General features: G+C 42.6%; 1 protein-coding gene across 1 annotated transcript in view; it reads left to right on the top strand.

Moving 5' to 3' along the window:
• Pik3cb (phosphatidylinositol-4,5-bisphosphate 3-kinase catalytic subunit beta) overlaps positions 1-13265 on the top strand; it is an 86356-nt gene that overhangs the window by 31400 nt on the left and 41691 nt on the right. Inside the window, exons 5-7 of the mRNA XM_059268422.1 lie at positions 1444-1623; positions 4896-5066; positions 6392-6469. Of these exons, the coding sequence (XP_059124405.1) occupies positions 1444-1623; positions 4896-5066; positions 6392-6469 (429 nt within the window). The remainder of the gene's footprint in view (positions 1-1443; positions 1624-4895; positions 5067-6391; positions 6470-13265) is intronic.

The following is a 13265-nucleotide window of genomic DNA, read 5'->3' as shown; positions in this document are numbered from 1 at the left end:
TGGTGCTGGGAATTGAACCCAGGTCCTCTGGAAGAGCAGCCAGTGAGTGCTCTTATCTGCTCAACCATCTCCAGATATTTTAAACAGGAGAGAAAAAGAAAACTCTAGTCAACATAATCTCCCCCCCCCCCCCGTTTTCTTACCTTTATTATTTTTTCCACATAGGTATCGTGAAAGGCTATTAACTTTTGATCTCCCTGTTTCCTTGTCCCCAGTGCTGGCATTAGCCTGGCTTATGCATCTCTGAGGTTTGAACTCATAGCTTCATGCCTGCCAGGCAAACACTTAAACCATAGCTCTAACCCCTGTTATTGTTTTGGTTGATGTTTGTTTGTATAGCTCAGAAGTAGGGCATTTACTTAGTATACACACAGCCATAGGTTCAATCCCCAGCAGCATTCACACACACACACACACACACACACACACACACACACACACACACCCCACTCCTTCCTTCCCTCCCTCCCTTCCTTCATGTTTATAAAATTGGACAGAACTCATTAATATATGGCTTAATCAGTAATAAGGTATGGATCTTTTCTTACCAATTACCAATACAGACACCCCCCCCGCCCCCCCCCCCCCACTCTGTGCTGGAAATCAGAACCCAGGCCATGGTCTAGTGGTACACATTTTTAATTCCAGAGGCAGAAGAAGATGAATCTTGTTGAGTTTGGAACCAGACTGGTTTACAGAGCTATTTCCAGGAGCCAGGGCTACACAGAGAAACTCTGTGTCTAAAACTGAAAATAAAACAAAACAAACAGCAACAATAAGAAACAACCAGGCGGTCATGATAGGCCAGTGGGCTGCTGCTGAGCTTCACCCCTAGCCCCAGTTTTTGTAATAATTAATAGGACACTATCCTATTGGCCTATTACCTGATAGTAAACTTCAGCTAATTTTTGGTGTGGGCCTTTTGTCTTTGAAACAGAACCAATGATTATGGCATTTAAATAATTTGTTTGCATGAAGAAATAGTAAACCATCATATATATCACATTGTTTTATTTTCATAAAACCAGGAGACACCTCAAGGAATAATTTTTTTTTTAAATGACCAGTGTATTCCTCAAAAGAATGAACTTAGTATACAGATCAAAAGTATCCAGGCTGGCCCTGAACTCCTGATCCCCTGGCTCCACCTCCCAAATGATGGGATTATAGGAGAATGCCACCATGCAAGCAACTTTAGCTAAATATTAATTTTAACTTGGGAGCTGTGACCCTCAGAATACAGGAACACGACTTGCAAATTATCAGAAAACAAATTATATGTGTGTTCATATTTAGCATATAGAACATTTTACTGGACTATAGAGCACAAAGGATGTCTATACACACATTTATCACTGTACATATTGTTACAAACTTTGAGCACAATTGTGTTTTCTAGCCAAGCATAAAATGTGTCACATTTTCTACCTTCTCTCTTTTTAGGATGTATTTAGTTTTCAAGTGTCTCCCAATTTGACTCCTATAAAAATAAATGAATTGGCAATCCAGAAACGCTTGACAATTCACGGCAGGGAAGATGAAGCTAGCCCCTATGACTGTGTGCTACAAGTCAGCGGCAGAGTGGAGTATGTGTTTGGAGAGCATCCACTCATTCAGTTCCAGGTATGTATACTGACGGATCGTTCACTAGAACAGTGTACACGGTGCCTCTGACTTCTTCATCTTTAAGGAAGTGTCTGTGGCTGACTGAACATTTGGAACCCACAGAAAGCTTTGCAGAGTTATATATTAAACATCTATTATGGGACCCTGCCCCTAGGTAATCATTACTAAAGTTTGGGCAAATATTTGTCTTTTTCCCAGTTATGTTTGCTTTGAGGACAATGATTGTATGTGTGAATGTGGGACTATGTGTTTGCATTCTGCTTGTGGATTATTTCAGTGCTTAACATTTTTCTGTAACACTGTGCGTTTTCTAACACAGTTTGTTATGTGTAGCTGCTTATTATTTCTTTATGAAAACATATGATTTAAGTGTTATATTCTGGAGGAAGTAAATAAACCTACTTGTTAAATAGATACTTGTAAGCATCTCTTGGAAAAAGGAAAGTTTTCTTGTTTTTAAGGGCCAGCAAGATGGCTCAGCAGGTAAAGGTGGTTGCTGAGCACTGCTGAGGACCAGAGTCGCCCTCTGACCTCCGTATGTAAGCCGTGGTGTGCAAACCCCCACACATACATTATACATGCTAACAGAATAGTAATACGTTTAAAAAGGAAAGATTCTGTTAGTTTTTTGTTTCTTTGTTTCTTTTGTTGTTGCTGGGGATTGAACCCAGGGCCATGTATGTTGAACATGTGTTTTATTTACCGCTGTCTGCATTCCAATTAAGTGTTTTGGTCATATTTCTTCCTCCTTTGTCCTTTTTTATTACTTCCACACGTGGAAAGAATTATGCAAGCATTGGTTCTCAATTGATCTTCATATGTACTTTTTTTTTTTTTTTTTCCACTTTTGAGTTCTTTGAGTGTACGCTGTCTGCAGTGGCCAATGAGATGGTTCTGTAGGTAAAAGGTGTTTGCTTCCAAGCCTGATAACTTGAGTTTGATCCCTGGGACCCACATAGTGGAAGTGGAAATTTGACCTCCACATGCGTGCTATATGGCATATGTCTCCCCCATCCATAAATAAATAAATTAAGCAAACAAACCAGCTAACTGTCTAACTCTCACATTGCAAGAATTAAACTGCCTTGAGTTGTTTCTGGAATCAAGTGACGTTCACATAAGACATGTACAGTGCACTATCCCACTCCCCTCGAGATCTGTATTTTAAATTATTTGTGTTTTGTGTGTAAGACAAGCTCTCACTATGAATCCCTGGCTGCCCTGTAACTTACTATGTAGACTAGGCTGATCTCAAACTCTCAGAGATCCACCTGCTTCTGCCTCCTGAGTGCTGGGACTAAGGTCTGTGCCACCACGCCTGGCTCAAGATTTTTCTTGGAAAGAATCCATTTTTGGCTTTGCCATCAAGGAACTTAGGATGCTTGTATTGATTTGGAAACTAAAGAGTGGTTGCTAAAGGAGTAGTAATTGGGCAAGGGCCAGGTTAGAGGTCAGTAGTAGCCGATTACAGCTTGGGTTGGTTTGTTTATTTGACGTTCGTTTTGTTTTGTGGTGGTGTTGGTGTCTTTGAGACCAAGTCCCACTCTATAGCCCTCAGGGAAGTAATCCTGCTCCAGCTCCCAGCTGCTGGACCACACAAGTGAGTTAGCTGACACGCCTGTGTGTTTTATTCTGTTCTGCCAAAAGGGATAAGGCAGGTGCCAAATATTAAGTGATGTGCGGATGAAAAGAAAGATTTGAAGCCAGGCATGGCAGTGCCACTCATGTGCTCCCCCCCAGCAGTTGAGAGGCAGAGGCAAGAGGCTCTGTAGTCCACAACCAGCCCGGCTACATGACACTGTCTCAAGCATCCTAAAAGGAAACAGGGTTGAGATTCATTTAACAGTAACAGAATTTTATATCCACTGTTAAGGTTCTGGGGTGGCTCCTGATTCAGGAGGGAGGCTAGGACACAAGCTGTATGCATAGCTTTGGGGTAATAAGCAGTTGACCTTTGGCCATCAGGAGGAAGAGGGTGAAAGTGCTCGGTGAGCAACCTGGAAGCACAAGCTTCTTCCTGGGCTCTGCCGTCTTGCGAGGCAGTCTCCATCAGGCCAGCATAAAACCCATTGGATCTTACTCTGGACCTATAAAAGAAGTTAGCCTTTTCAACAATTCATGGGAGATATATCTATATCTATATCTATAGATATAAAACATGAATAGTCACTATCTATTTAAGAATTCTTTGTGGCGTTTCCTGGTTCTATGAAAATAAAACAGAACCTTAGGCTGAAGTGGCCAGAGGTCTTTTCTAGGTAAACTGCTGGCAATGCTCACCTAGAATCCTGTTCTGGAAAAGGGCACTTTGGGAATGACCCATATATACCATTCCTGGCTGATTGGCCTGAGTGTGACCTGGGCACCAGACAAATCCATTTATATTTGGGTCTTCGAGATGTGGGTGTGTGAGGTACCCCTTTCTTGTTCTCACGCCGTGAATTGTGAAGTGCACTTCAGACTTTTGGAGACTGTTAGGAAGAGTAACCATAACGTATGCACCTCTCTTGGTTCCTAGGTAATTAGGTGCTCAATTACCAGTAGCTGTTGCCTGTGGGGTTTTGTTGATGGTTTGTCTGATGCTGGCAATTGCACTGGGTTCCTTGTACCTAGTGGGCAGGTGATCTACCTCCAGATAGGTCTCTATATTGCTTATACTGGCCTAACTTGCTGTTTTCCCAGGCTGGCCTCAAACTTGTGGTCCCTGGCTTTAGCTTCCCAGCAGTGCACTGCAAGGATGCACCGCCATGCCCGTCGCTGTGTTGTGATTTTATTACATATCCATTTATTTATTTTGTGTGTTTATGTGTGCACCAGGGTGTGCTTGTGGAGATCAGGGAACATCCTGTGGGAGTCGTTCTTCTCCTACCACAGGCGTAAACGTGGTTCTTTACCCAGTGAGTCATCTCATTGGCTCTTGTGTTGTAGTGTTTTTTAAATTATTTTTATTTTGTGTGTATGGGTGTTTTCTCCATGTGTATGAATCATTTGTATGTATTCAGTGCCTGAGAGGCCAGAAGTGGGTGTAGAATCCCCTGGACCTGTAGTTACAGTTGTGAACAATACTGGTACTGGGAATCCAATCCATGTCTCCGGAGAAGCAGCCATCTCCAGCCTTCTTGTGTTGTGTTGTGATTTCAAATGATTATATTCTTGATACAGAATGGTGTAGCAGCCTATACTATACATTTAGTGTAGTGTTGTTCAGATTAATTTTCTTTGTTGATTTCAGTGTTTGCCTAAAAAATCTGTCTCTGTTGCTACTCCAGTATATCCGGAACTGTGTGATGAATAGGACCCTGCCCCATTTCATCCTTGTGGAGTGTTGCAAGATCAAGAAAATGTATGAGCAAGAAATGATTGCCATAGAGGCTGCCATCAACCGAAACTCATCCAACCTTCCTCTCCCTTTACCACCAAAGAAAACGCGAGTTATTTCTGTAAGATTCCTGTTTCAGTCTTTGGTAACTCCAAAGCCACATGGTTTTCAGTTTGCGTACTTGCTCTCTCAGACTCATTTCCTTTGCTCACTTCTCCTTCTGTGAAAATCAACATCTTTGCCAAAAGTTCATCGCCATTCGCTTGAAAAAAAGCTTTCTTCTTCATGGCACTTTTAGTGTTCCCACACCAAATACTAGCAGATTAGACATTATACTTTATCAGCTTGAGGCTTAGCCAGTATAGTTATATTTTGTTTCTTTTTTTCAGACTGAGTCTTGCTTGTATCTCTGTCCCCTGACTTGTGACAAACTTACCTCAGCTGCCTAAGTGCAGTATATTTCATTTCTATCAGCTTAACCTGTTAAAACAGTTTTGGGGTGAGTGTGGGGTTGAAACAATGTTTTACTGTGGACTCAGGCTGGCATAGAACTTACTATTTAGTTTAGGCCCATGGTAGTTCTCCTGCCTCAGATTCCTATGTGCAGCTGGAATTACAGATGTGAGCCAGCATGTCACCTTTTTACTCCCTGCCTGCCTCTTCCCTCACTTCATTTCTTAGAGTTAACAGACATAAAATCAAGTGCTAGTAGTTCTAGTGCTTAATTTGATATTTATGATTTTTGGGGGGCTGGGGTGATGGGATGGGATTCAAGACAGGATTTTTTTGTATAGCTCTGGCTGTCCCAGAACTCACTCTGTAGACCAGGCTGGCCTCGAACTCAGAGATCCACCTGCCTCTGCCTCTGGAGTGCTGGGATGAAAGGTGTGCACCACCTCGCTCTGCAGCATTTATGGTTTTTAAATGTTAGGTCAGAGCTCTGTTTTCATAAATTTGCCCTGTGTGAGAACTGAAACACTTCTATGACTAGTGTCTTAGGGTTACCATTGCTGTGATGAAACACCGTAACTAAAAGCAGCCTGAGGAGGAAAGGGTTTATTTGGCTGGCTTCTATATCCTGAATCACAGTTCACTGGGAGAAGCCAAGGCAGGAACTCAAACGGCAGGAACCTGGAGGCAGGAGCTGATGCAGAGGCCATGGAGGGGTGCTGCTTACTGGCTTGCTTTCAATGGCTTGCTCAGCCTGATTTTCTGTAGACTCCAGGACCGCCAGCCCAGGGGTAGCACCACCCACAATGGGCTGGGCCCTCCTACATCCATCTAGAAAATGCACCACAGGTTCCTTCAGCCAGAGCTTAAGGAAGCATCTTCTCAACTGAGGTTCCCTCCTCTAGATGAGTCAGGTTGACATATGACTAGCCACCAGTTATCATGTTATACTCATTTCTCTCTCTGAAAAGCCCTGTTTATTTTGTTCCTTTACAGCATGTGTGGGACAACAACAACCCTTTCCAAATTGTCTTGGTGAAAGGAAATAAGCTTAACACAGAAGAAACCGTGAAAGTGAGTACTTGTTGAGGCTGCATGGCCCTGTGCCCTTACTTGTATAATTCGTGAGCTCTGTGGTATCATTCATACCCATCCACTGTGAAAGATAGAGTGTAGCAGCTTCTTATAAAACTGTTGAGTATTTGCTCTGTCTTGGTTTTTTGAGTCAGAATCTCAGATCATCCAGACAGGCCTCGAACTAGCTGTGTAGCTGAGGCTGGCCTCAAACTCCTTGATCCTCCTGACTCTACAGGCATAAACCACTGAGCCTGATAGCCTTTTATTAAAGGATCATTTGACTAGTAAAGATCTACGGGAAAGCCTGATGTTATGTTCTTAGTGTATGTCACAGGAGATTCTGGCTTTAGATCCGAAACTTGGCAGAAAGGAGCTTGTATGCTGACTATGGTCTCGCTAAGTTACTCAGATGTACAAAGCATTTGCTGTGTTTGTATGTTAGAAGTAAAGCTTAAATGTGTACAGCTTACAGATGTTGTCTGATCAGCTGGTGTTAAATAAGCCTTCGTCTTGGGCTCAGCTCAGTCTTTCTTTTTAAGCTGTGTCTTTGTGGTTCATTTGCAGTTTGCTTTTCTTCTGTTTTAACGGTATCCTTTTCTTCTAATTGAAAATTTCATCATTATCTTTTCTTTATCTTCAGCTGTCTTCCTCTTTCTTTTATTCTTTCTTTCTTTCTTTCTTTCTTTCTTTCTTTCTTTCTTTCTTTCTTTCTTTCTTTCTTTCTTTCTTTCTTTCTTTCTTTTTCTTTTGAGACAGTGTCTCTGTGTAGCCCTGCTGCCTAACTGTCCTGCTAGAACTCATTTTGTAGCCCAGACTGGTCTCAAATTCACAGATATCCTCCTGCCTCTGCCTTCCCAGTGCAGGGATTGAAGGCATGTGCCACTACCCTGGCTTTTTCTTTTTTTCCTTTCCTTCCCTTTTTTTTGAGACAGGCTCTCATATAGCTCAGGCTGGCTTCAAACTCCCTTTTGTAGTAAAGATGAACTTGGACTCCTAATCTCCCTGTCTCTTACCTGCCCAGCCCTGGATTGCAGGCACATGCCACCATACCCTGCGTTTATTATTTTTCCAAATTTAAAAAGTCTACCCCAGGACCAGAGAGATGGGTCAGTGTCAGAGAGCACTCCTGCAGAGGACCCAGGTTCCGTCCCCAGCACCTTCACAGCAGCTAACAACTGTCTGGAACTCCAGTACTAGATTGTCGAACACCCTCTTCTGACTCTCACAGGCTCCTGCATGTTTGTGGTGTGCTTTAATTAACACAGGCACATACACAAATGTGCATGTGCACGCACCCAAACACTCACATGCATGTACACAAATAATAAATAAAACTTGTAAAATATATATCAAGACTTTTACAACGAAGTTTGAAAGTACAGACAGGATGGAGAAACAAGAAAAAAAAGAAACATCTTTTCTTGTCTTCTTGCCATCAGAAGGAAATCTAACTCAACAAGCCTCATCAGTAGCCTCTGTGTTTAAACCTTGAACAAACATCCAGTTATTTGTTTTACTCACCTTTGAAGACATCTTAGACATTCCTGTAGATTAGTAAATATTCAGTAGAGTTCCTTAAGGATTTCATTCTTAAAACCAGAAATCAAACATAGTGGTAGAATGTGGTGGTATGAACCTGTAATCCCAGCACTTAGGAGGTGGAGGCAGGAGGATCAAGAGTTTAAACCAGTCTGGGTTACTTGAGACCCTGGAAAGAAGCATGGGTAGAGTGTGCATAGTCAAATCTACCTTCTGGTCCTTTGGGACTCTGTATATTTTATATTCCATCCATGTGTGTGCTTTCACTCAGCGGTTTGTCTACAGATGCAAAATGTATGTGGTTATAGAGGGGGCTGCATCCTTGTTCTTTGCCTGGGGGCTGCTGTGTCTGACTTGCAAAGATAATAGAACGGTTCCTTTGTTTTGGTGTTGGTTGTCTTTTAACTCTGTTGGGAATTGGCCCAAGGCTTTGCACATTAGATCAGTTCTTTGTTTCTTTTTAAAAATTGTTACATTTTATTCATTTATTGTGTGTATGCATGTGCATGCATGTGAAGTCAGGGGACAACTTGCAGACATTCTCTCCTTCCACGATGTGGGTCCTGGAGATTATTGTGCGTGGCAGCAGACACCACTGCCTGCTGAGCCTTCTTGCTGGCCCTAGTTCTTCGCTTCTTTTGTGGTTCTATATTATTATCCAGTAATAACAGCCTTTTTACATCTATTCAGTTTCTTCATCCAGAAGGTTAATCAGGCCTTCAGTCTGTGCCTTATTTTTCTCCAGTACATTGTGATTTATTTCTTTGTTAATGGCAGACTGAGTCGTTATTATTTCAGGTCTGAAGCTTTTGTCATTTTTCATCAGCTGGAGAGCTGGATTCTTTCATTTGTGGAGAGAAGAAATATGCTTGATGACATGCTACTCAATGTATGTTTCCCCACCTACCCACCTTGTTCCTTTGGTTCTCTTTTGTCCTTTCATCTCATGGGATCATGTGAGTGAAGTGAAATAATGACATAATTTCCTCCTGATGTAGCTGGCTATAAAGGTCAGGTGCTCTAAGATTGTGTTAATGAAAAGTGAGAAACAAACAAAGCCTTTCTCAGCCTTTTCTTTCCTGAATCCCTTGGCTGGAATGTCTGATATAAACAGAAGAGATGATAGTGTGTGAATTCCTGAGGGTTTTCTGGAGAAACAGCCAAGAGGAGATGAATGTACATGTCTATACGTGAATGTCAAGATGTATCACAGTGTTTTGGCTGGAGTCCTATGGCACAAGGAAAACCACGTCTCAGTTACAAAGATTTAATATTTTAGGGTTTTCACTTCTGCTTGTGGGAAATAATGGCCTACACTTTGCTTTTGGAGAGTAGGCCAGACGAGAGTCTTCCACTGCAGCAGCACAGTAGTATGCAGTAGCCCTCCGCCTCAGCGTTGATTATAAGCATGTGCTACCTGGCTAACACACTTACTTGTGGTGCCTTTCATTTGTATCAGGATAGCGTTGACCCAGATGATAGTGGAAGGGTCGGGATGAGTTCAGTAGAATGGCTTGCCAGGCGTGTGCAGGCGTGAGAACAAATGGACGGGTGAGTGGGTGGGTGGATGGGTGGCTGACTAGATGGCCATATAGACAGGCAGACAACAGTCAGATGGATAAAGTTGAGAGCTTTTGTCTGTTTTCTTTTATTTAACTTTTTGAGACTTTTTTTTGTTTGCTTGTTTATTTTTGTTTTTGAGACAGGGTTTCTCTTTTCTTTCTTTCTTTTTTTTTTTTTTTTTTTTTTGGTTTCTTCAAGACAGGGTTTCTCTGTGTAGCTTTGCGCCTTTTCCTGGAACTCACTTGGTAGTCCAGGCTGGCCTCAAACTCACAGAGATCCACCTGGCTCTGCCTCCCGAGTGCTGGGATTAAAGGTATGCACCACCACCGCCTGGCAAAAGAAAGTTTTGTTTTGTTTTTTTGTTTTTTTGGAGCTGAGAATTGAACCCAGGGCCTTGCGCTTGCTAGGCAAGTGCTCTACCACTGAGCTAAATCCCCAACCCCCAGGGTTTCTCTATGTAGCTTTGGCTGTCCTGGAGCTTGCTCCATAGATCAGGCTGGCTTCGAACACAGAGACCCTTCTGCCTCTGCCTTAAGAGTGCTGGGATTAAAGGTGTGTGCCACCACTGCCCAGCTCTTTAATTGTTTTGTTTGTTTTTTTTTTAATTTGTGTGTATGTGTAAGTGAATGTCACATGTGTCCCTGTACTCCAGGAATCCTGAAGAGGGTGTTGAACCCCTTGGAGCTGGAGTTACAGGCAGTTGTGAGCCACCCTATGTGGGTGCTGGAAAGTCCTTGTAAAGGAACTATAGCAAGCTCGCTCTCCAAACCACTGAGTCATCTCTCCAGCCCCCCACCCCCTTCTTACATTGTCTATTTTTTTTTTTTTTTTTTTTTTTGGTTTTTTGAGACAGGGTTTCTCTGTGTAGCTTTGTGCCTTTCCTGGATCTCGCTCTGTAGACCAGGCTGGCCTCGAACTCACAAAGATCCACCTGCCTCTGCCTCCCGAGTGCTGGGATTAAAGGTGTGCGCCACCACCGCCCAGCACGCATTGTCTGTTTTCTAAATAAATTAATGTAAGGTTGGTATTTTTTCTTGCTAAAATGTTTGAAAGAATTTTCTTCAGACTATCTGATCCTTGGTTTTTCTTTGTGGAAAGGCCTTTGATTAAGAAATATGGAGTAGCTGGGTGTTGGTATTGCAAGCCTTTAATCCCAGCCCTCAGTGGGCGGAGGCAGGTGGATTTGTATGAATTGGAGGTCATCCTAGCTTACATAGCAAGTTCCAGGCCAGCCAGAGAAAGAGAAGAAAATTGGATTGGGCATGAGAGTTCAGTTCCCAGCGCCACGTTGAGTGGCTGACATTACCTGTCACTGCAGCCATGTTGAGTGGCTGACATTACCTGTCACTGCAGCCACGTTGAGTGGCTGACATTACCTGTCACTGCAGCTCCTGGAGATCTGACAACTTTGTCCTCCACAGGTGCCTGCACTCTCATGCACACAACACACACACACACACACACACACACACACACACACACACACACACAATTAAAAGGAATAAAATGAAATCTTTCCAACTTAAATAAAAGAATTTAATTTTGGGTGGGCAGATGTCTCAGCAGGTAACCTCTCTTTCCACCAAGCCTGATGACCTGAGCTTGACTCCCAGAACCTGTGTCGTGGAAGGAGAGAACTGACTCCTGCAAGTTGCCTTCTGTCCTGCACATGTGCAGCCTGGCATGCATGCATGCACAAAATAAATGTAATATAAAAATTTAAACATTTAATTGCATGTTCACAATGCATTGCATACATATATAAATTGTCATAAATTAATTTAAAAATTTTAAAGAAAAAAATTAGTTTCCTCAGGGGCTATATAAATAGTAAAATTTTCCATTTCTTTTGTGCCCATTTTGGTAATTTTTTGTCTTTCAGGGAAATACTTAACTGATCTACAGGGTATTCCCCCCAACCTTTCTTATTTCTGTTTGTTTGGTTTAGAAACAGGGTCTCACTGTGTAGCCCTGGCTGTCCTAGAACTCATTATGTAGACCACAGTGTTCTTAACTCACAGAGATCCACCTGCCTCTGCCTACCAAGTGCTGGAATTAAAGGCACGTGCCACTATAGCTGGCACTTATTTTAAGTGTGTGTGTGTGTGTGTGTGTGTGTGTGTGTGTGTCCACCCGCCCGTTGGTGTCTGTCTGTGTCTGGGGGTGCATGCTTGTATGAGTGTGTATATGCCATGTTAATGGAGGAGTCCTGAAGAGATGGTTGTGGACTGCCCTTTTTAGGTGCTAGGAACTGACCTGAGACTTCTGGAAGAGCAGTAAGAACTCTTAGCCTGCTGAGTCATTCCATCTGTAGAATCCCTTTAAAGAATTACCAAGTAGGCCAGGCTCAAGGAAGATAATCTCCTTCTGTGAAGTTAGCATATCTAATCACCAGAGTTCAGTCCATCACAGTTACAGGATCAGAAGTCATACAAGGTTCTGTGAGATCTGAGCAGAAAGCTCAAGATGCTCGGTGATGACTCACTACTCTCTGGCTACACTGGATTGTGTCCTAGCATGGCAAGGGGGTAGGATTCTGTATGTCTGGATTCTTGGTCTGTCTTTGCCCAGTTCTGTTTTTTCATCTTTTGTGTATACAGTTTTGTTTGGTTTTTGTGAGTGTCTCACATGGTCCAGGCTGGTCACAGACTCACTATGTGGCTAAGGATGACCTTAGACTCTTGGTCCTCCTGTCTCTATTTCCCAAGTGCTGGGATTAGAGGTATGTGCTGCCACACATATGTACATCCTACCATTGAGCAGATGCCTCAGCTGACTGTTGCTCAAGTACAGAAGATCCCATTAGGCAATCAGAGTATAGAGAGAAGCCAGGAGCTGCCCCAATGGGCAAGCATCTTCTGACTGTTGGAGGCAGCAGAGATTTCACCCATGTTTCACTCTCCTTTTTTTCTTTTCTATTAAATTAAGTTTTTTTCTTTTATCTGTTATGTGCACATGAGTGTAGGCACATGGAATTTGTGTGGAGCTCAGGACAACTTTGGGGAGTAGGTAGGTTCTCTCCTTCCTCTGTGGTTCTGAGGATTGACCTCAGGCAGGCAGGCTTGCGTGGGAAGCACTTTTACCCCCTGAGCTCTGGCCCGCTCTTGTACTGTGGCCACAGCAGTAGCAGAGACAGCTTCAGGAGTGGGCATATATATCTTAAATCTCAAGAGTTGAAGTTTCTTTTCCATTAGAGGTGTTGTAATCTGAAGAATATGGTACATCATCATGAGCTTTTCTCTTTATTTCTTTTGAGCAGAAAATACTTAGCATAGCTTGCAAAAAATACACATGAATAAAAACTCCAGCTTTCTGGTTGGATAAAGAAGGTATTCACGTTACAAAAAAATACTTGGAAGATTGCAGGTCAAGAGCAGCTTAAAGCATGGCTAAGTTTCATATGATGTTCAGCTTATTCCTTGGCTGTGCATATGAGGATCTGAGTCTTCAATCTCAGACTGGTGTGTGTGTGTGTGTGTGTGTGTTGCAGAATGGTATTAAGAAGGAAAGTGTTAATGAACTCAAAAATTAATCAATAGATTTTGCACCACAGAGGAAAAGAGAATGGTGGGCAGACTAGCATATATTTCAAGGATTGTGAGGCAGTCCCAGAAGGTCTAACAGACTTGTGCTCTGGGTTTCAGAAGGAGAAGAAAAGGGTACAACTCAGAAAAACCATTTAAAGAAGTAA

This window comes from Peromyscus eremicus, chromosome 7 (genome assembly GCF_949786415.1).
Source record: "Peromyscus eremicus chromosome 7, PerEre_H2_v1, whole genome shotgun sequence".
Lineage (NCBI taxonomy): Eukaryota > Metazoa > Chordata > Mammalia > Rodentia > Cricetidae > Peromyscus > Peromyscus eremicus.
Note: the sequence above shows the minus strand (reverse complement) of the source record. Positions and strands in the feature narration are given on the sequence as shown.